Source organism: Somniosus microcephalus, chromosome 34, assembly GCF_052327205.1.
Source record: "Somniosus microcephalus isolate GS21.2 chromosome 34, FLI_Smic_1.0, whole genome shotgun sequence".
In the NCBI taxonomy this organism is placed as follows: domain Eukaryota; kingdom Metazoa; phylum Chordata; class Chondrichthyes; order Squaliformes; family Somniosidae; genus Somniosus; species Somniosus microcephalus.
This window is the reverse complement of record NC_141020.1, coordinates 7,401,388-7,423,652: the sequence shown is the minus strand read 5'-3', so window position 1 is coordinate 7,423,652 and position 22,265 is coordinate 7,401,388. Positions and strand designations below refer to the sequence as shown.

The 22,265-nt window shown below is 49.1% G+C and overlaps 1 protein-coding gene across 1 annotated transcript in view; it reads right to left on the bottom strand.

Moving 5' to 3' along the window:
* The window catches only part of LOC147096707 (NF-kappa-B inhibitor beta-like), a 31,564-nt gene extending 10,245 nt beyond the window's left edge, over positions 1–21,319 (bottom strand). The window contains exons 1-5 of the mRNA XM_085973305.1: positions 20,635–21,319; positions 6,551–6,656; positions 5,129–5,369; positions 3,115–3,203; positions 1,902–2,147 (exon numbers count right to left, since the gene is read on the bottom strand). Coding sequence (XP_085829431.1) covers positions 1,902–2,147; positions 3,115–3,203; positions 5,129–5,369; positions 6,551–6,656; positions 20,635–21,014 — 1,062 coding nt within the window. The 5' untranslated portion in view covers positions 21,015–21,319. The remainder of the gene's footprint in view (positions 1–1,901; positions 2,148–3,114; positions 3,204–5,128; positions 5,370–6,550; positions 6,657–20,634) is intronic.
* Positions 21,320–22,265: the final 946 nt, after the last annotated feature.

Sequence of the window (22,265 nt, the reverse complement as noted above, 5' to 3'; positions counted from 1 at the left end):
GAGAACAAGTTCAGCCAGGCGGAGGAGGGTCGTGGTGGATGGGGACTGGTCGGGCCTCTGTTCAAGGAAGAAGCGGAGTGCCCTCAGGCCATCCGGGTGGGGGATGGAGGTGTAGAGGGATTGTACGTCCATGGTGAAAAGGAAGCGGTTGGGGCCAGGAAACTGGAAACTGTTAAAGTGGCGGAGGGCGTCCGAAGAGTCGCGGATGTAGGTGGGAAGAGACTGGACAAGGGGAGAAAAGATAGAGTCAAGATAGGAAGAGATAAGTTCCGTAGGGCAAGAACAGGCTGAAACGATGGGTCTACCAGGGCAGTCCTGTTTGTGGATCTTGGGAAGGAGGTAGAAGCGGGCTGTGCGGGGTTGGGGAACTATGAGGTTGGTGGCAGCGGGGGGAAGATCTCCAGAGGAGATGAGGTCAGTGACAGTCTTGGAAACGGTGGTTGTTGGAATCCACGTGGAGTAAGTCGGAACCGGAGACAGTTGCTGAGGAAAATGATGTGGCTGTGAAACCGAGTCTTGGCAGATACCTGATCAAACACGAGAAGGGAAACTGAAAGTAATGAAGATGAACAAGGTTGAAGAGCCAAACGGAGATCCCGTCGCAGAGAAGAGCAGAACTTCTTCAAGGAAAAATTAGGACAGGTGACCAAAAGCTTGGTCAAAGAGATAGGTTTTAAGAAGCGTCTTAAAAGAGGTAGCGAGGCGGAGAGGCTTAGGGAGGGAATTCCAGAGCTTAGGGCCCAGGCAGCTGAAGGCACGGCCGCCAATGGTGGAGCGATGGAAATCGGGGGATGTGCAAGAGGCCTCAATTGGAGGAGCGCAGAGATCTTGGGGGTGGTTGTGGGGCTGGAGGAGGTTACAGAGATAGGGAAAGGGGGGGCGAGGCCATGGAGGGATTTGAAAACAAGGATGACAATTTTAAAATCGAGGCATTCCTGGACCGGGAACCAATGCAAGTCAGTGAGCGTATGGGGCTGATGGGTGAACGGGACTTGGTGCGAGTTCAGTTACAGGCAGCAGAGTTTAGGATGGGCTCAAGTTTACGGAGAAGCTGTTTCCACTGGCAGGAGGGTCGGTAACCAGAGGACACAAATTTCAGATAATTGGCAAAAGAACCAGAGGGGAGAGGAGGAGATTTTTTTTTTTAACGTAGCGAGTTATGATGATCTGGAATGCGCTGCCTGAAAGGGTGGTGGAAGCAGATACAAGAACTTTCAAAAGACAACTGGATGCATACTTGAAAAGGAAAAATTCGCAGGGCTATGGGGAAAGGGGCAGTGGGACTAATTGGAGAGCTCTTTCAAAGAGCTGGCACAGGCGCGATGGGCCGAATGGCCTCCTTCTGTGCTGTATTATTCTAGGATTGTACTAAGGCATATAGACCAAGAGATTCCTGTTCGATCCCTGATTTGTGGAGTTAGCTGAAGACAGACGAGGCTCTACAATTGACTGCAGCCCCCCCGCCCCCAACCCCCCGTGGCTATGCAGTGGGGGAAAAATAAGCCAGGATTGCTGCTCCTGACCATTATCTAGTGAACCTTGCTTCAAACTGTACATGTGCTGAAGCCACAGGTGGAGGCAGACTGGGCTCAGCTGTGAAGCTCCTAATGGTCTAGCAGCCCGGCCGCTCTCGCCGTCTAGACGCACACACGGAGAATGGACACGAGACATGGGCACCACAGAACCGTTATCTCAATCTGAGTTTTGAAGAGAAAAGAAATAGTCCATTGCTGGCACGCTCTAGTTCACCTCGATAAATTCACAGCTGAATTTGGAAAAAGCCTCTAGGCTTGAAACCGTGCACTTCTTTTCTGGTATCACAGCCGACTCCAATCCTGTACCCACTTGGCATCTACACACGCACAGTTTCAGGCAAGGCTCCCTTTACCAGCTCTACATACCATGCCATCTTCATCAATTCCTTCATCCTCATCGGACTCCTCGTCTGTAACCGGTTCAGACGAGCCATAGTCTCTGAGCATCTGAGTTATACCAGAATCCGGTCTGTACACAGCCAGACAAATTGGTGTGCAGCCATTGTACATCTGGGCATGAACATCTGCCCGCCTGTCTAGCAAGAGTTTGACGATCTGCTGATTCTGCTGTTCTACTGCCAGGTGCAACGCAGTTCGACCTCCACATTTCTCCTAAAAACAGAGATTGATACACAGGGCTTTATATACCCGACAGGAAAAACGGGCGCCCCTTCCTCGTCCACAGAACACCTTCTCATTAATTCCCAATTCCACACGCAGGAAAATTTAGGAAGAAAATCATTTCCATTCGTACATCGCTCCTCAGAGACATCCCGAAGTGCTTTACAACAATGGAAAAGGAAGTGATCAAAGGTGGGAGCACATCATTCTGAATGTTGCCTTGCAGGCAAAAGGTGGCTGCGATTTTGTGCACAAAAGATCCTACAAACAAGAACATAATTAGTGGGTCTGGGGCTCCCCGGACTGATCTCTGGCGGTTGGAGAGGCATTCTTGAAAGAGGACCCCTGAATTGATTACTGTTCTTTGGCATTCTCAGGAGGTGGAGGGGGGAAGGAGAGTTGGTGTACGAGGGCAAAAATCAGCAGCTTCTAAAAACAATGAATTACTTTGAAGTGCAGTGATTGTTATTCAGTAGGCAAATGTGGCAGACATTTTGCACCCAGATCCTACAAACAAGGATATGAACGACCAGTTAGATAATCTGTTTCTTTGGTGGTGTTGGCTGAGGGAGGAACATTAGCCGGGGCGCGAAGATAACTTCCTGCTCTTCTTTGGATAGTGCCGCGGGATCTTTAACATCCACCTGAAGCACTGGCACGGTAGGACGGGGCCTCGGCTTAACGGCTCACCAAAAGGTGACGAGTCTGCTCCAGGCTCACGCTCTGCAGCGGCAGCGTGAGGCTGCAGAGCGAGGCTGCACACTCACCCTCTCAGCCGAGGAACGCTGCCTGTGGGAGGGGAGACCCCGAAGCGGGGAAGAGAGAAAATCATTTTAAAAATGGGGCAGTCCCCTCCCCCTCAAAAACAAACCAAAAGAAAAACCAGATCTTTTGCACCCCTGCAGTTGGCTGGGGAGCCCGAAGGCTCAAACTGTTTTGGACAGATTAGAATACTTGCCTTCGCATTTACGTCAACTTCAAACCACAAAAGATATTCAACGATATGAACATCATTGAGCATTACAGCCACGTGGAGAGGTGTGAAACCTGTGAAAGGAGGTAAACTCATTAGAACAAGATTTAGGACATTTTTTTTGACCGATTTGGTTTTGTACACATCAATTTTCTTTTTCCCTTCAATTTTCTCCCCACCTTTTCTGAAGGTGCTGATTCCTTACTGAGGTACCATTCCAGGGGCTTGCCCAAATGGACATCCTTACCTGCAAGCGGAGACAGTAAGCCACTCTACCAGGAGGGTTAACGGAGCTGTCCTCAACTGATGTGAACTGTCCTGCAGGAATCACTGGCTCGTCGGAACCCGGGACACTTTTCCCCTTAAACCCAGAGGTGCTGAGGCCAATTTCAGTGCTCCTACTGAGACAGTCAACTCAGCACAGACTGGGAACCGAACCTTCAGGTCTGTCTGCTTCAGGGTGTCAGCCGTGGCTCAGATGGTAACACCCTCGACTCTGAGCACGAGTATCTAGGCCGACACTCCCAGTGCAGCTCTGAGGGAGTGCTGCACTGTCGGAGGTGCCGTCTTTCGGATGAGACGGGAGACCGAGGTCCTACCTGCTCTCAGGTGGACGTAAAAGATCCCACGGCACTATTCCGAAGAAGAGCAGGGGGAGTTCTCCCCGGTGTCCTGGCCAATATTTATCCCTCAATCAACATCACAGAAACAGATGATCTGGTCATTATCACATTGCTATTAGTTGGAGCTTGATGTGTGCAAACTGGCTGCCGCGTTTCCTACATTACAACAGTCACTACACTTCAAAAAAGTACTGCATTGGCTGTAAAGCGCTGTGGGACGTCCGGCGGTCGTGAAAGGCGCTATAGAAACGATTTGGAGGAAGGGACCGAGTGCAACGTATCCAAGTTTGCCGACGATACAAAGATGGGAGGGAAAGCAGCGAGTGAGGAGGACATAAAAAACCTGCAAAAGGACATAGACAGGTTAAGTGAGTGGGCAGAGATTTGGCAGATGGAATATGATGTTGGAAAGTGGGAGGTTATGCACTTTGGCAGAAAAAAATCAAAGAGCAAGTTATTATCTAAATGGAGAGAAACTGCAAAGTGCTACAGTACAAAGGGATCTGGGGGTCCTGGTGCATGAAACACAAAGTTAGTATGCAGGTGATCAGGAAGGCCAATGGAATCTTGGCTTTTATTGCAAGGGGGATGGAGTATAAAAACAGGGAAGTCTTGCTGCAGTTATACAGGGTATTGGTGAGGCCACACCTGGAATACTGCGTGCAGTTTTGGTTTCCATATTTAAAAGATATACTTGCTCTCGAGGCGGTTCAGAGAAGGTTCACTCGGTTGATTCCAGAGATGAGGGGGTTGACGTATGAGGAAAGGTTGAGTAGGTTGGGCCTCTACTCATTGGAGTTCAGAAGAATGAGAGGCGATCTTATCGAAACATATAAGATTGTGAGGGGGTTTGATCGGGTGGATGCGGGGAGGATGTTTCCGCTGATGAGTGAGACTGGAACTAGGGGGCATAATCTTAGAATAAGGGGCTGCCCTTTCAAAACTGAGATGAGGAGAAACTTCTTCACTCAGAGGGTAGTAAATCTATGGAATTTGCTATCCCAGAGAGCTGTGGAAGCTGCAACATTAAATAAATTTAAAACAGAGATAGACAGTTTCCTAGCAGACAAGGGAATTAGGGGTTACGGGGAGTGGGCAGGGAAGTGGACGTGAGTCTAGATTCGGATCAGCCATGATCCTATTGAATGGCGGAGCAGGCCCGAGGGGCCGTATGGCCTACTCCTGCTCCTACTTCTTCTGTTATGTTATGTATAGAAATGCAAGTCTTTCTTTTTACACACTTCCTTTACAAAATGAGCCATCAGGGGAGCCCAGTTTTGCTTCGTCTTATTAATTGCCGACCTCCTGTCTAACCAGACTAATGCATTCCAATCAGAACATAATTTATCAAAAATGTATATTGACTGAGTCTTTACCTTGGTAGTTATAGCAACGCAGCTGCTGTCTGAAGTGTGAAGGGTCACATAGACTGGAATCCTTTCGTTCACTGGAACTGTGAAACAGGAGTGCCTGAACACAACCAGTCGCCATTTCTTTGCACGCCAGGTGTAAGGCAGTGTTCCCATTCTTCTCTTGAAGCAAGAGGTTAGCCCCGGCAGACACCAACTTCGTCACTAACTCTGGTTGCCCAACGATCACAGCCAAGTGCAGTGCAGTCTGTAAAAGGCGGGGGGGGGGGGGCGGTGGAGGTAGGAAAAATCAGATTGTTTTAATAATCTAGACAAGGGAACTAGATGTAATATCTCCAAGTTTGCAGACAACACAAAGCTGGGTGGGCGTGTGTGCTGTGAGGAGGATGCAGAGAAACTCCAGTACGATTTGGACAGGTTGGGTGATTGGCAGATGCATGGCAGATGCAGTATAATGTGGGTAAATGTGAGGTTATCCACTTTGGTGGCAAAAACAGATTATTCTCTGAACGGCAATAGATTGGGAAAAGGGGAAGTGCAACAAGACCCGGGTGTCCCTGTGCACCAGTCGCTGAAGGTAAGCATGCAGGTGCAGCAGGCGGTTAAGAAGGCAAATGGTATGTTGGCCTTCGTAGCGAGAGGATTCGAGTACAGGAGCAAGGATGTCTTGCTGCAGTTGTACAGGGCCTTGGTGAGACCACAGCTTGAGTATTGTGTGCAGTTTTGGTCGCCTTATCTGAGGAAGGATGTTCTTGCCATGGAAGGAGTGCAGCGAAGATTCACTAGACTGATACCTGGGATGGCAGGAATGATGTATGAGGAGTGATTGGGTCGATTAGGCTTATATTCGCTAGAGTTTAGAAGAATGAGAGGGGATCTCATTGAAACTTATAAAATTCTAACAGGACTAGACAGACTAGATGCAGGAAGGATGTTCCCAATGGCGGGGGAGTCAAGAACCAGGGGTCACAGTCTAAGGATAAGGGGTAAGCCATTTAGGACAGAGATGAGGAGGAATTTCTTCACCCAGAGAGTGGTGAACCTGTGGAATTCTCTGCCACAGAAGGCAGTTGAGGCCAATTCATTAAATATATTCAAGAAGGAGTTGGATATATTTCTTGAGGCTAAAGAGATCAAGGGATATGGGGAGAAAGCAGGGACAGGGTACTGAGTTTGGATGATCAGCCATGATCTCATTAAATGGCGGAACAGGCTCGAGGAGCTGAATGGCCTACTCCTGCTCCTATCTTCTATGTTTCTGTTTTAGGAGACTGCAGAATGAGACGTGGAAGGGGGAGTTTATACTTTTAAAAATACAGGGAAATAATATGGAATGATGTGCAGGAGGAAGTTACTACAAGGAAATAATCTAACCAAATATTTGAATGACAACGATCGTGATTATTGCTTTATCTCCACTCGAATCACCTGCTTCATGTCGTTCTGCAGGTCCAGGTAATTGGTGCCTTTTGTAAAATCGAGAACGTGATCCAAAAAGGATTCTTCCTCATGAATGACAGCAAGGTGCAGTATCCTATTATGAAAAATAATTTACATATTAGTTGATTATTGCTCACAATTTAAAAAAAAATCAGTGTTATGACACAGTGCACTGCAGACAGTAAAATAAGTGTAGATAGAGGAAGAGAGAGAAAAAAATAATGAAAGCTGCCAATACAGACCACGTCTGTACATGTCCTGGAGGCTGATTAATGACAGGGTTTTAGTAGTTGCCCACTGCAGGTGGTCTATCCTCCTAGAGTCATACAGCACAGAAAGAGGCCCTTCGGCCCATCGTGTCTGCGCCGGCCATCAAGCCCCGTCTATTCTAATCCCATTTTCCAGCACTTGGTCCGTAGCCTTGTACGCTATGGCATTTCAAGTGCTCATCTAAATGCTTCTTGAATGTTGTGAGGGTTCCTGCCTCTACCACCCTTTCAGGCAGTGAGTTCCAGATTCCAACCACCCTCTGGGTGAAAGAGTTTTTCCTCAAATCCCCTCTAAACCTCCTGCCCCTTACCTTGAAACTATGCCCCCTGGTTATTGACCCCTCTACTAAGGGGAAAAGTTCCCCTCTACCTTATCTATGCCCCTCATAATTTTGCATACCTCAATCAGGTCCCCCCTCAGCCTTCTCTGCTCTAAGGAAAACAACCCCAGCCTGTCCAGTCTCTCTTCATAGCTGAAGCGCTCCAGCCCAGGTAACATCCTAATTGGCAATGATAGCCTTTTGTTTCTGTCCATTCACCTCCTTCAGACTTGGAATCACTGGGTCTTCGCATCGCCCAATCCACCTGAACAAGTTGCTTCAAAGATTCAAACCCACATTGCTCCCAGTGCAAGCGTACCCATGCCCAGAAACCTTTACACTGATGTACCACTCCAACAATATGGTATCAAAGGGGACTTCAGAAAAAGCTATACAAATATGAACATTTGAAAATATAATGTAACATTTAAATGATAAGGCGTTCTAGCCTCAGTTAACTTTAACACTTCTCTCAACTTGAACTGAATCACGTACCATTAATTTCCTCTAAGTTCAGTGACTGTTGGTATGTAAGCTAATGCAGCAGCCGTCTTCAACACATAGAAACATAGAAGATAGGAGCAGGAGTAGGCCATTCGGCCCCTCGAGCCTGTTCCGCCATTTAATGAGATCATGGCTGATCATCCAAATTCAGTACCCTGTCCCTGCTTTCTCCCCATATCCCTTGATCCCTTTAGCCTTAAGAAATATATCCAACTCCTTCTTGAATATATTTAATGAATGAATTGGCCTCTATTGCCTTCTGTGGTAGAGAATTCCACAGGTTCACCACTCTCTGGGTGAAGAAATTCCTCCTCATCTCAGTCCTAAATGGCTTACCCCTTATCCTTAGACTGTGACCCCTGGTTCTGGACTCCCCGCCATCAGGAACATCCTTCCTGCATCTAGTCCTGTTAGAATTTTATACGTTTCAATGAGATCCCCTCTCATTCTTCTAAACTCCAGCGAGTATAAGCCTAATCGACCCAATCTCTCCTCATACGTCATTCCTGCAACAAGATTCCACAAACCGCAATGATCAGTTAATCTAGTTCTTGATGAGGGAAGCAGAATGTCGGCCAGAAGACTGGGAAAACTCCTTACAATGGGATCTTTAACATCCACCCGACTCATCAGAACAGACAGATGAGTCTCAGTTTAACAGAACAACAACCTGTATTTGTATAGCGCCTTTAACGTAGTAAAACATCCCAAGGCGCTGCACAGGAGTATTTTAAGACCAAAAAATTTGACATCGAGCCACATAAGGATAAATTAGGGCAGGTGACCAAAAACTTGGTCAAAGAGGTAGGTTTTAAGGAGCGTCCAAAAGGAGGAGAGAGAGGTAGCGAGGCGGACAGGTTTAGGCAGGGAATTCCAGAGCTTAGGACCCAGGCAACAGAAGGCACGGCCACCAATGGTGGAGCGATTATAATCAGGGATACTCAAGTGGGCAGAATTAGAGGAGCGCAGATATCTCGGGGGGGTTGTGGGGCTGAAGGAGATTAGAGAGATTGGGAGGGGCGAGGCCATGGGAGGGATTTGAAAACAAAGATGAGAATTTTAAAATCGAGGCGTTGTTTAACCGGGAGCCAATGTAGGCCAGCGAGCACAGGGGGTGATGGGTGAACGGGACTTGGTGAGAGTTAGGACACAAGTTTTGGATGACCTCAAGTTTACGGAGGGCAGAACATTTGAAGCTGGCCAGAAGTGTGTTGGAATAGTCAAGTCTGGAGGTAACAAAGGCTCGGATGAGGGTTTCAGCAGCGGATGAGCAGAGGCGGGGCGGAGACGGGCCCAGCCAATCAACAATAACTTGCATTTATGACTTGCACAATGTAGAAAAGAAAACTGCAAGGCACAAATATATATGCAAATCAATCCCATATGTTTGAATTGAGCTTCCTAGCCCCTCCCTCATATGTGGCAGGCAAAATGACTAATCAGGAAACTACTGCGCCAAACTAAAGTAGGGCAAAGCTCGGAGAATGAAGTTGGCACTTAATCCCCGATGTACCAGGCAGAATTAACGCAGCCAATTACAGGAAACTTTCGTTTAACCGGAGGTTAAATGTCCGGAAAGCTCTATCTACCGACAAAATTCAGGAGCCGTTTCCTATAAGTTTTTTTTACTTCTCGTTGCTTTTTTTTTTCCAGTCAGGCTCTGCAAGGTCTAGCTGAAGCTGTTGCTTAGCTACAGAGACGCTTTTAAGCTGCGGCCGACTGTTTTGAAGCTGTTGCTAAGCGACAGGGTTTGTTGATTCACACGGAGCTCAAAAGCTCCGTATGTTTTAACATTAGCGCTGGTTTCTACGGCAGTTTTGATGGGACGGCACCAGCTCGGTCCCGTCAGTGCCGGATACCAGAAAGTTTCCTGTAACACGCTCCATCTCGAGACAAAAATGCTTCAATTTTGTCACAGTGCCACAGGGTCTTCATCATCCGGGTGGAGCACTGGGAAGAGGCAGACGAGCCTCAGTTTAACATGTCACCTCAAGAGCTGCAATACCGGCAACGCAGCACTCCTTCAGGGCTGCACTGAAATGTCAGCTGTGGTTCTGCATTCAAAATCCTCGAGTGGGGGGTGGGTGGGGACTGCTTACTGACCCCAAAATCTTCTGGCTCAGGAGACAAGAGTGTGAAGCCAATCAAACACGCTTGACATCACTGGGAGAAACTGGTTTAGTCAGAGACTTATGAACCACATCCTTGTTGACGACAGGATTCAATTCAGCTCATCATTTTCCTCAATTTCCTTTAAGGCAGTTATTTAAGTCACTAATCCACACTCCAATAACTATATCAGCATTTTCAAAAAAGGCACGCATTAAAAAAAGAGCCACATCTACTTTGCTTCCCCTCCCCATTATAACAACTTGTATTTGCATAGTACCGTTGACAAGAGAATGTCGAGGCACTTCACAGAGGGACGGACTCCGAAAGTGTTAGGAGACCGAAAGCAGGGTCAGAGAGGGAGAGATAAAGTCGAGGAGGCTTCTATATGACGGAAATTAGCAAGACTTTGGCGGGGGGGGGGGGGGGGGGGGGAAAAGAGAAAGAGGAGCCAATATAGCTGAAGGTAGACTGGAAGGGGGAATGCCCAGAAGGCTCAAGTTGGAAGGCAAAAGGACACCAGGAGGGATATAGGGCTGGAGAAGGCTGCTGAAGTGAAACAAATGGAGGCTTGTAAACGATGGCAAGGATAGTCAGTTCAATGCATTGATGTACAGGAACCCGATGGATATCAGGGAGCAGGGTAACGGATAAGTGGCACTTGACTTGGGCTGTGGCGTTTTGGGAAGAGTTCAAGGTGTGTAGAATGGGATTTGGGAGGCAAATGGAGAAGTCAAGTCTGGGGATTGACGAAAGCCATTAGACTGTGGCCAACATAAATTGCTGCCTTTAGCCCGACTACCTGAAATCCTCCTGAACCTGTTCCTACCACAAAGCACTTTACACAGCGCCAATCAATGACTTATCAGAGCACGAGGTACAGTAATTAGCCCAACACTTTTGATTATCAGAGTGCAAGAAAAACATTGCAGATGCTTTGTGCTAATCATTTAAAGTACATAGCAGTCGGTGCTAAATATAAGCACTGGAACTATCTAACACCCTGCCTGTAAAACCAAAGAGGCAGCAGTTCAGGTTTGCCCGACATGTCAAGGCTGGGGCAGGACACAGAATGGAATTCAGGAATGTGTACTTAAAATACCGCGGGTGCAATGCTCCCGCTAATTCTTTGTTGGGTGCGCGGTGCCTTTAATGAGCTGCGCGGCCCATTCAAAATTTCATGCATGCGCAAAGTCTCCCGTTGAAAAGCTGGTGAGCGGCCTGTGCGGGACCTCCAGACAGCCGCGCAGCATAGTGGGAACGTTGCTCCGGTGTAGCCCAGGTCAATCACTGGTCTACACCAAGTTAACTCTCTGCTGAAGCACTGCTTTCAGTGCCACTGGGCTATGAAGGGGAGAGGGGGGGGGTTGGAAAAAGGACAGGTTTCCCACTACTGATTGCTATCTAGTGATTCCCACTGAGGGATACCAGTGTGTGGGCACCGAGGAGGAGAAGGATCGGGCTTAGGTCGGAGTAGCTTGCCATCGCTTGCTGTTTAGGCTGACGTATGAAGATTGGCCGCTTGGATCAGGTACCAGAGCTCTGGTGGAACAGTACCATGGCTAGAGCCTTCAGGAAAAAAGGCAAGCGGAAGAGAAAATTGGGGAGGAGGGGGGGAATTCCTTGGATGCACTGTGAATCAGCAGTAAATGGTTAACAGTCTGGTAATAAGGAACAATGCCCATAAAGAAGTTATAAGCCAGAACACTGAGGATTTGTTTATCTAACAAGCGTCGGGAAATTCCCGGGCTGTTGCTGCATTCTGGACAGCTACTGCAACCGGCATGTCCAGTCAAGACAAACATCCGCAGCTATTTCAAGAGCAGGACTGACACTATTTGCCTATTTATTCCTTTATTAAAAGCACTGATCACGATATGAAACTAAATGGCCTCAATGATTAAATAAGACCGCTCACCCAATCAGTATTGGTGTCAGTGGATTGGAACACAGAGAGAAGTAAAACATTAAAAAGGGCGGGGGGGGGGGGGGTCAGGGGAAGATTTACTCAGAGCGAGGCATGTGATCTGACACGGCATGCAGCACAATCTGTAACACAAGCCACAATTTCATGCAAGAAGTGCCAAAGGCAGCAGATGTGCCAGTTTTCTGAGTGATAACTGATCACTTGCTCTAACCATGTACGGTGAGCTCAGAGACGCACGAGTGACAATGATTTTGCCGTGTGACATAGCGCACGGAGGACATCTTCCCTTCAGATATTCCCATTGTGGGATTCATACATAGCTTTCTAGCTGGAAATTCCAACCTTTATCTCAGAGCAAAACAGCAGGAACTGAAAATGAAGGGAGGAGGGGAACAGAACGAGACACCGAGGGGTCGATTTTAACTCCATCGCGCCAGGCAGGAGCGGTTGGAGATCGGGCGAGTGGATATCACTCTATTCCCACCCTCCGCCATTTTATCTTTGCCAGATTTCCAGTTGGCAGGGGCCTCATAATGCCGGGGGGGGCCGCTGACATCATTCGGGCCCTGGCGCAAATTTGACCCACAAATCCCGCCCGCAAGAAGCAGGATCAGCCCAGGTTAGCATCATTTACAAACTTTTTCTTTTTGGGGAAAACAGCCTTTTCCAAACTTCCAGGGCTACTAAATCAAAGGAGGACAAATCAGTGAGGGGGAAACACAAGTGCAGAGAGAAGCGGGGGCCCTCGATTGCTGGACTTGTGGGCTGATTATGGCCGTGTGACTGCTCTATGGCCCTTGTATTAATTGTGCCGAACTGATGCAATAATGTGGTCAAGCGCATCACAGGTATTAATAACGAGGGAATTTTTGCTGTGCTAAAAATATACCGAGAAGCTCAATAAACGTTACGGTTTATTTCCTCGCCTGGCTGCAGCCGGGAGGAAAACACTTTTAGTATCCGACATGTGACGACGTCTATCTTTAAGAGCAGAGGTTCCTGTCATCTGTATTTTACTTTCACCTGCGCCGTGCACAGAAGCAAGAAAAGCAGAAATGGGTTCTAAACGACACACAAGGCAGCACTGTGGCACCAACACATGGTCGGACACAATTCCAACCTCCGAGCCAGGATTTGGCCTTTGTAAGCTACACAGCTGGGCTCGGAGCCTCAAGGGCCACATATTTGGCTTTGTAAATAGGGGCATTGAATACAAAAACAAGGAAGTCATGCTAAACATTTACAAATCACTGGTTAGGCCGGAAAGAAAGACAGACTTACATTTCTATAGCGCCTTTCACGACCACCTCACAGCGCTTTACAGCCAATTAAGTACTTTTGGAGTGTAGTCACTGTTGTAATGTGGGAAAGTACAGCAAACTTTCGATTAACCGGCCCCTAAATAACCGGAACGCTCTATCCACCGGCAAAATTCAGGAGTCGGTTCAGGTAACTTTTTTTTTACTTTTAGTTACTTTTTTTACTCCATTTGTTGCTGTGCAAGGGTGTGGCTGCAGCTGTTGCTAAGCTACAGAGACGCTTGCAACTTGTGCCCATTGTTCTGAAGCTGTTGCTAAGCAACAGGGTTTGTTGCTTTATACGGAGCTCCGTATCTTTTACTATAGCGTTCGGTTATCCGGATTTGATGATGAACCGGCACCACGTCGGTCCCGTCCGTGCCGGATACCAGAAAGTTTCCTGTATTGTGTACAGTTCTGGGCACCGCACTTTAGGAAGGATGTCAAGGCTCTGGAGAGGGTGCAGAGGAGATTTACCCAGGATGACACTGGGAAGAGGGAGTTCAGTTATGTGGAGAGATTGGAGAAGCTGGGATTGTCCTCCTTAGAGCAGGGAAGGTTAAGGGGAGATTTAATAGAGGCGTTCAAAATCACGAGGGGGTTTTGATAGAGCAAGTTGAGGGAAACTATTTTGTCTGGCGAGTGGGTCGGTAACCAGAGGTCATAGATTTTAAATAATTGGCAAAAGAACTGGAGGGGAGAGGAGAAATTTCTTCACACACAGGGCGGTCAGGCTCTGGAATGCACGACCTGAAAGGGTGGTACAATCAGATTCCATAGGAACGTTTAAAAGTATTTAAAGAGGGTTATGGGGAAAAAGCTGGGGTGTGGAATTAAATCGGAGAGCTCGTTCAAAGAGCTGGCACAGGCGTGACGGGCCGAATGGCCTCCTTCTGTGGGGCAAGATTCTATATAATGTTTAAATCTCTGTTCCCGTTAATTCCTGTATCTGTCAAGGTTGCTGATACCAACAGATCTTGGTGCTCTGATTTAGGCTTTATCCAGCAATGAAATATTAGTGCTAATAGAACCCTTTCCAAACCTCCGGGGCCCACGAAATTCAAACAGGGCAAACCAATAAGAGATAGAAGCACAAACAGGATGGCGTTTCAGTGGCAGGATCGTCGGGGCTCTGAGGTGCATCTGATCCATGGCAGCAACTCGGATAGTCCTACACGGTGCACTTTAGCCCGCGAGGTGACACCATCTCCAGTACACTGCTTTCACGCCAGCATTGCACTAGATGCAGTATAACTCAGCTCCAGCAGGAAGCCACTTTTTAAAAAAATGTCCAGGAAAGGTGAGGGAAGGGTGATTGACCCGGAGAGCTGGAATTCAGTCAACTGAACATTTATCCCTTAACCAACATCACGGCGACAGGTTTATCTGGTCATTTATCTCTCTGTCGTTTGTGGGACCTTGCTGTGCACAATTTGACTGCCGTCTTTCCCTACATTACAACAGTGTTTCACATTTCAAAAGTACTTCATTGGGTGTGAAGCGCTTTGGGACATCCTGAGGTCGTGACAGCCACTGTATAAATGCAAGCCCTTTCTTAGAAATATAAGCGCAAATAGGACTGGGCTTCCAGAGCTACGTTGCTGGGGCTCAGAGACCCAGTGTGGTCCAGGGGCACAGTTTGGACATGCCTACCCTACACTACCGAGTTGATTTCAATCTAAACTGAAGTAGAGGCAAGCACTATCCCGGGTGGGGGGCGGGGGGGGAAAGCAGGGGAAGGGAAGTAGGAAATGGTGTTGGGGACGGCTTTGGGCCATTGTCACAACCAACACCTCCTGGCAGCACTGGTGTATGTCTTGAGCCAGATGCCCTCGGATGCAGATGATAAAGGGCCTGTCGGGACCAGGGAAGAAAGCAGAGGCTTCAGACCCCCTTGCAAACCAAAAGTGTAAATCATAATAATGGTCAGCAATACTGCTCCTGTTGATTGTTATCGCTGCCACCACATTGCGATTGTTTCTCAGTACAAGCTAGTGGATCTCCCTTGGCATTGCCCACAGTAGGCCAAGATAAAACTGAGCTCGCCTCATAGAAACATAGACGATAGGGGCAGGAGTAGGCCATTCGGCCCCTCGAGCCTGCTCCGCCATTCAATGAGATCACGGCTGATCATCCAAACTCAGTACCCTGTCCCTGCTTTCTCCCCATATCCCTTGATCCCGTTAGCCGTAAGAAATATATCTAACTCCTTCTTGAATATATTTAATGAATTGGCCTCTACTGCCTTCTGTGGTAGAGAATTCCACAGGTTCACCACTCTCTGGGTGAAGAAATTCCTCCTCATCTCGGTCCTAAATGGCTTACTCCTTATCCTTAGACTGTGACCCCTGGTTCTGGACTCCCCGGCCATCAGGAACATCCTTCCTGCATCTAGTCTGTCTAGTCCTGTTAGAATTTTATAAGTTTCAATGAGATCCCCTCTCATTCTTCTGAACTCCAGCGAGTATAAGCCCAATCGACCCAATCTCTCCTCATGCGTCATTCCTGCCATCCCAGGTATCAGCCTCACTGTGCATCAGTGGCGCTCTAGATGTCAGTATGGGCATCTGCAGCTTCTGGAGCTTGGGAAGCTCTGTATTACTTTTGTACGATGCGAAAAGCTTATAACGGAATGTCTAGTTTGGCTCTCCATTCGATGGCCTCCCGAGATGCCGTGTGGGGAAATGAGGGGTCTCCCGCAACAGATCTCATTGGGCAGGTTGACGTGATGTGCTCCATGGTCTGGGACTCATGGCCACAGTCGCACTTCGGGTCGACCAGCACCTTCCACTTGTGGAGCGGGCGGCCGCATCGTCCGTGCCCCGTGCGGACTGGGTTGAGCGCCGTCCACTGACTTTGAGGGAGGTCGAAGCCAGGGACATTCCATGATTCCGTCCATCTGGACAGTGGGTCGATACCAGCTGCATGAATATTGGCCGCTGCTCCCAGAGTGGCCGGCACGAACTTAAGCGCTTTCGCGGTGGGTTTTTTGAAGTCTTCGTGAATGGGAGGGTCGATGTTGCTCATGATTGTTTCCGTCTCATGGGGCGCGGTGCCGTCGCGGCGAATGGCAGGCGGGTCAATGTGGGACAGCACCTGGAGCCACTCAGTTGGAGTGGACTTAAGCGTCCCCGACACTGCCCTCATGGCGGCGTTTAGCTTTATCTAGTGGTAGAAGCGTGTAGCTGCAAGATGATGGGTCGCTTTAGAATGGGAAAATACCCTCAAGACGTCAACAGAAATAAGGAGTGTGTGCCTTACACAGCAAATTTCATAGACGGACATTCCTCCCACTGCAACCAACAAGATCAAGACTTGCATTTATACAGCACCCTATCATATCTCTTCAAAATATCGCAAAGCGCTTCACATCCTACTTCAGAGACTTAAGTACAAAACTCTAGGCTGACACTCCCAGTGCGGTGCTGAGGGAGTGCCGCACTGTTGGAGGCGCCGTCTTTAGGATGAGACATTAAACCGAAACCCCGACTGCTCTCTCAGGTGGACGTAAAAGATCCCGCGGGCACTACTTCGAAGAAGAGCAGGGGGAGTTCTCCCCGGTGACCTGGGGCCAATATTTATCCCTCAATCAACGTCACTAAAAAAAACAGATGATCCGGTCATTATCACAATGCTGTTTGTGGGATCTTGCTGTGCGCAAATTGGCTGCCGCGTTTCCTACATTACAACAGTGACCACACTTCAAAAAGTCCTTCATTGGCTGTAAAACGCTACGGAACTTCCGGTGGTTGTTAAAGGCGCTGTATAAAAAAGACTTGCATTTCTATAGTGCCCGTTACGAGTACCTCCTGCCTCCACACCCTGCCCAAACAGTATCTTTTCCCTCATCGACAATATTTTTACAACTAATAAACCAAAGTGTTTGAAGAAAATGGAGGGATGGCTCGAAACAATATTTTTTTTTTTTTTTTTTTTTTTTTTTTAAATGGCAGTATTATTTTCCTTCTGTGTCCAGGAAATTAATCTTTCATTCCTGGAGACTCCAGGACATTCCTGGAGGGTTGGCAACCCCAGTGCCAACAGAGGACTGAGGGGCCCACAGCGACACGTGGCAATAACACAGAGCAGTGAGACAGGTGGCGCAGTGAGTCAAACGTCTCTGGGGCCCGGGTTCCGGTCCGACCGAATGACTGCAGCGATCCCGCGCGAAATGGATTGGGCAGTCTCAACCCAGGTCCAAGTGGGTCCGCAGCGCAAAGCTCCTCCTTAACTGGCAAGCTCACTTAAAGAGGCCGCAAGGTGGCTCGTGCAGAAATGTCACACTGGTGCAGTTGGAGGTGTTGTTGGAGCGGAGGTGTGCTGTTGGGCAGAGTAGAGGGAGCTTTACTCGGCATCCAGCTGCCCTGGGAGTGCGTGATACTGGCATTAACACCCCTTGGCTTGAGGAGCGCAATATTCACATTAAAATAGTTTTGAGAGAAAAATACTGTAGTGGCATTCAAGGTCATATAGCCTAACCTGGCGGTAACCCCAATTTTAATCGCTCCACCATTGGCGGCTGTGCCTCCTTCAGCTGCCTAGGCCGCTAAGCTCTGGAATTTCCTCCCTAAACCCCCTCTATCCTCCTTTTTAAGACACTCCTTATAACCTTTCTTTCTCTTTGACCAAGCTTTTGGTCATTTGTCCCAATATCTCTATGTGGCTCGGTGTCAAATTTTGTCTGAAGCACCTTGGGACGTTTTGCTACGTTAAAGGCGCTATGTAAATGCAAATTGTTGTTGGTAGAGGATCTTTCTTTTAGACTGAGGTAAATATCGTCGGGGCTGACGCAAGCTGCACGCGACCCAGGAGTCTGCGGCCAGCCGCACCAGCACCCCCTTTGAGGCCAGCATCAAAGCAGCGATTGTGGAATAGCTGACCAGGCTCAGCAATACAGTGAAGCTGCAGAGGCCCGGAATAATCCGCAGAGGCCCGGAATAACCCGCAGAGGCCCGGAATAACCCGCAGAGGCCCGGAATAACCCACTTATCACACGCAATAGGTTGGGATGGAGGCTTTTCAGCTCATCTGATCTCGCCTTTTCAGAATAAAAGAATGAACTTGTATTAACTTTCAAACCCTCAGCACATCCCAAAGCGCTTCACAGCCAATGCAGTACTTTTTTGAAGTGTAGTCACTGTTGTAATGTAGGAAACGCAGCAGACAAATTGCACACAGCAAGCTCCCACAAACAGCGACATGATAATGACCAGATCATCTGTTTTTAGTGATGTTGGTTGAGGGATAAATATTGGCCCCAGGACACCGGGGAGAACTCCCCCTGCTCTTCTTCAAAATAGTGGCCTGGGATCTCTTTACAACCACTCGAGAGGTTTCACGTCTGCCGAAAGTTGGCATGGCTCGTTGTAACAGCTGCTCTTGCAGTCAAGGTGTGCTGAGCCAGCTGTGGCTCAGTGGGTAGCACTCTCTCTCTCGCCTCTGAGTCAGAAGGTTGTGGGTTCAAGTCTCACTCCAGAAACTTAACCACAAAAAAGGTCTAGGCTGACAGTCCCAGTGCTGAGGGAGTGCCGCACTGTCGGAGGTGCCGTCTTCTGGATGAGACGTTAAACCGAGGCCCCGTCTGCTCGCTCAGGTGGATATAAAAGATCCCATGGCACTACTTTGAAGAAGAGCAGGGGGAGTTAGCCCCCTTAACCTGGGGCCAATATTTATCCCTTAACCAACGTCACTAATCTGGTGATAATCTGGTCAGTATCGCATTGCTGTTTGTGGGAGCTTGCTGTGCGCAAATTGGCTGCTGCGTTTCCTACATTGCAAGTGACCCAGAGTAGCATCCGGGAAGGCGCCGAACACCTCGAGTCTCTTCGCCGGGAGCAAGCGGAAGCCAAGCGCAAACAACGGAAGGAGCGCACGTCAACCCAAACACCCCACCCACCCGCCCCTTCAACCACCGTCTGCCCCACCAGTGGCAGAGACTGTCGGTCCCGCATTGGACTCATCAGTCACCCGAGAACTCATTTTTAATGTGGAAGCAAGTCATCCTCGGTTCCGAGGGACTGCCTAAGAAGAAGACAAGTGACTCCATTCAAAATGTACTTAATTAGCTGCAAGCTGCTTTGGGACATCCGGTGGTCGTGAAAAATGCTTATATTAAAAAAAAGACTTGCATTTCTATAGCGCCTTTCACAACCACCGGACGTCCCGAAGTGCTTTACAGCCGACGAGGTACCTCTTGAAGCGCAGTCGGTGTCGTAATGCAGGGGGAACGTGGCCACCAATTTGCGCACAGCGATGCGACAATGACCAGATCATCCGCATTTTAGCGACGCGGTTCAAGGGATAAAGACTGGCCCCCAGGACGGCTGGGGTTAAACCCCTTTTTGCTCTTCCTTCGAAACAGCGGCCGCGGGAATCGGCTCACCTTCACGCGATTTAAGGTCTCGCCTTATCTGAGGAAGGATGTTCTTGCCATGGAGGGAGTGCAGCGCAGATTCACCAGGCTGATACCTGGGATGGCAGGAATGACGTATGAATCAGAATCACAGAATCACAGAAACCCCACAGTGCAGATAGAGGCCATTTCGGCCCATCGAGCCTGCACCGACACATATCCCACCCGATCCCTGTAACCCCTACACCAACACATATTGGGTCGATTGGGCTTATACTCGCTAGACTTTAGAAGAATGAGAGGGGATCTCATTGAAACTTATAAAATTCTAACAGGGCTAGACAGACTAGATGCTGGAAGGGTGCTCCCGATGGCGGGGGAGTCCAGAACCAGGGGTCACAGTCTAAGGATAAGGGGTAAGTCATTTAGGACAGAGATGAGGAGGAATTTCTTCACCCAGAGAGTGGTGAACCTGTGGAATTCTCTACCACAAAAGACAGTTGAGGCCAATTCATTAAATATATTCAAGAAGGAGTTAGATATATTTCTTAAGGCTAAAGGGATCAAGGGATATGGGGAGAAGGCAGGAATAGGGTACTGAATTTGGATGATCAGCCATGATCGTATTAAAACATAGAAGATAGGAGCAGGAGTAGGCTCGAGGGGCTGAATGGTCTACTCCTGCTCCTATGTTCTATGTTTCTATGTCTGGAAAGACGGTGTCGCTGGCAGTGCGGCACTCCCTCAGCACTGCACAGGAAAGACAGCACCGCCGGCAGTGCGGCACTCCCTCAGCACTGCATGCACAAGAAAGACAGCACTGCCGGCAGTGCGGCACTCCCTCAGCACCGCACAGGAAAAGGCGGCACTCCCTCAAGCACTGCACAAGAAAAGACGGCACCGCCGGCACTCCCTTAGCACTGCACAGGAAAGACAGCACCGCCGGCAGTGCGGCACTCCCTTAGCACTGTACAGGAAAGACGGCACCGCGGCACTCCCTCAGCACTGCACAGGAAAAGACGGCACCACTGGCAGTGCGGCACTCCCTCAGCACTGCATGCACAGGAAAAGACGGCACCACCGGCAGTGCGGCACTCCCTCAGCACTGCACCGGAAAGACGGCACCGCCGGCAGTGTGGCACTCCCTCAGCACTGCCTGCACAAGACGGCACCGCCGGCAGTGCGGCACTCCCTCAGCAGCCTTTTTTTTCCCCCACCTAGGTCCATACTTGGGGCACGGTTGCAGGTTTAAGGTCACTTTTGCCCGCCTGCTCCTGTGGAAGAGATACTCACGAGTCCAAGTTCTCGGTGCGGTAGGCGAGCAGCTGGCTCATGTTGGTCAAAGTCTCCTGACCCTGGTCCTGGCCGCCGAGCTCCACCTTCTCGATGCCCCGGGTGATCTGACCGACGCCGCTCTCCAGCCGGTGGTGGTGGTGGCGGCCGGACTGCGGCCAGACGTCGGGCTCGGCCAACAGCTGGTGCCCGCACTCGCCGCCCGGCTCGAGGGGGCCGAAGTGGCGGGCCTGCAGCTCGCCCAGCGAGCCGATGCCGCTGTCGAAGCAGTCGTCGCCCTCCGCCTCCGGGCCCGAGCTCTCCAAATCGGCCTTGCCCAAACCCCACTGCTTGGAGCCCACGGCGTCCAACTGATGCTGCTGCTGATGAACAACCTCCATCTTTTTAGTGGTACACAAAAAATTGTGTGTGTAAAATCGCCCTTTTTTGAAATTCTAACCAGACATCTCGACGCTTTAGCCAAATCGATGAGGTAAAGTGGCCATTATTTTCATCAGAGGAGCTTTAAAGGAAGGTGGGGGTGGAAAAAAAATACCGATTAATTCGCGCCAGCTCTCGGCTTGGGAAAAGAAAAATGGCCGCTGCGTTGTTTACTCTCCCGACGGGAGGGAATTCCCCCGGTTGGCCATCCGCCAATCCCAGCGCGCTTTACTGCTGAGTGCCCTCCGCTGGGTGAGAGCTAAATCGGGGGTTTGGGGGGGGGGGCGCAGAGTGCGCATGCGCACAGGCTGCCGGCTAGCGCAGTGGCTTGTGGTAGTTGTAGTCCTGCTCAGCAGCAACAACAACAACTTGCATTTATTATTACTACAACAACAACTTGTATTTATATAGCGCCTTTAAGAAACACAGAAGATAGGAGCAGGAGTAGACCATTCGGCCCCTCGAGCCTGCTCCGCCATTTAATGAGATCATGGCTGATCATCCAAATTCAGTATCCTGTCCCTGCTTTCTCCACATATCCCTTGATCCCTTTAGCCTTAAGAAATATATCTAACTCCTTCTTGAATATATTTAATGAATTGGCCTCAACTGCCCTGTGTGGCAGAGAATTCCACAGGTTCACCACTCTCTGGGTGAAGAAATTCCTCCTCATCTCTGTCCTAAATGGCTTACCCCTTATCCTTAGACTGTGACCCCTGGTTCTTGACTCCCCCGCCATCGGGAACATCCTTCCTGCATCTAGTCTGTCTAGTCCTGTTAGAATTTTATAAGTTTCAATGAGATCCCCTCTCATTCTTCTAAACTCCAGCGAGTATAAGCCCAATCGACCCAATCTCTCCTCATACGTCATTCCTGCCATCCCAGGTATCAGTCTGGTAAATCTTCGCTGCACTCCCTCCTTGGCAAGTACATCCTTCCTCAGATAAGGTGACCAAAACTGCACACAATACTCAAGGTGTGGTCTCACCAAGGCCCTGTACAACTGCAGCAAGACATCCTTGTTCCTGTACTCGAACCCTCTCGCTACGAAGGCCAACATACCATTTGCCTTCTTAACCGCCTGCTGCACCTGCATGCTTACCTTCAGCGACTGGTGCACAAGGACACCCAGGTCTCGTTGCACTTCCCCTTCTCTCAATCTATTGCCGTTCAGATAATAATCTGCCTTTCTGTTTTTGCCACCAAAGTGG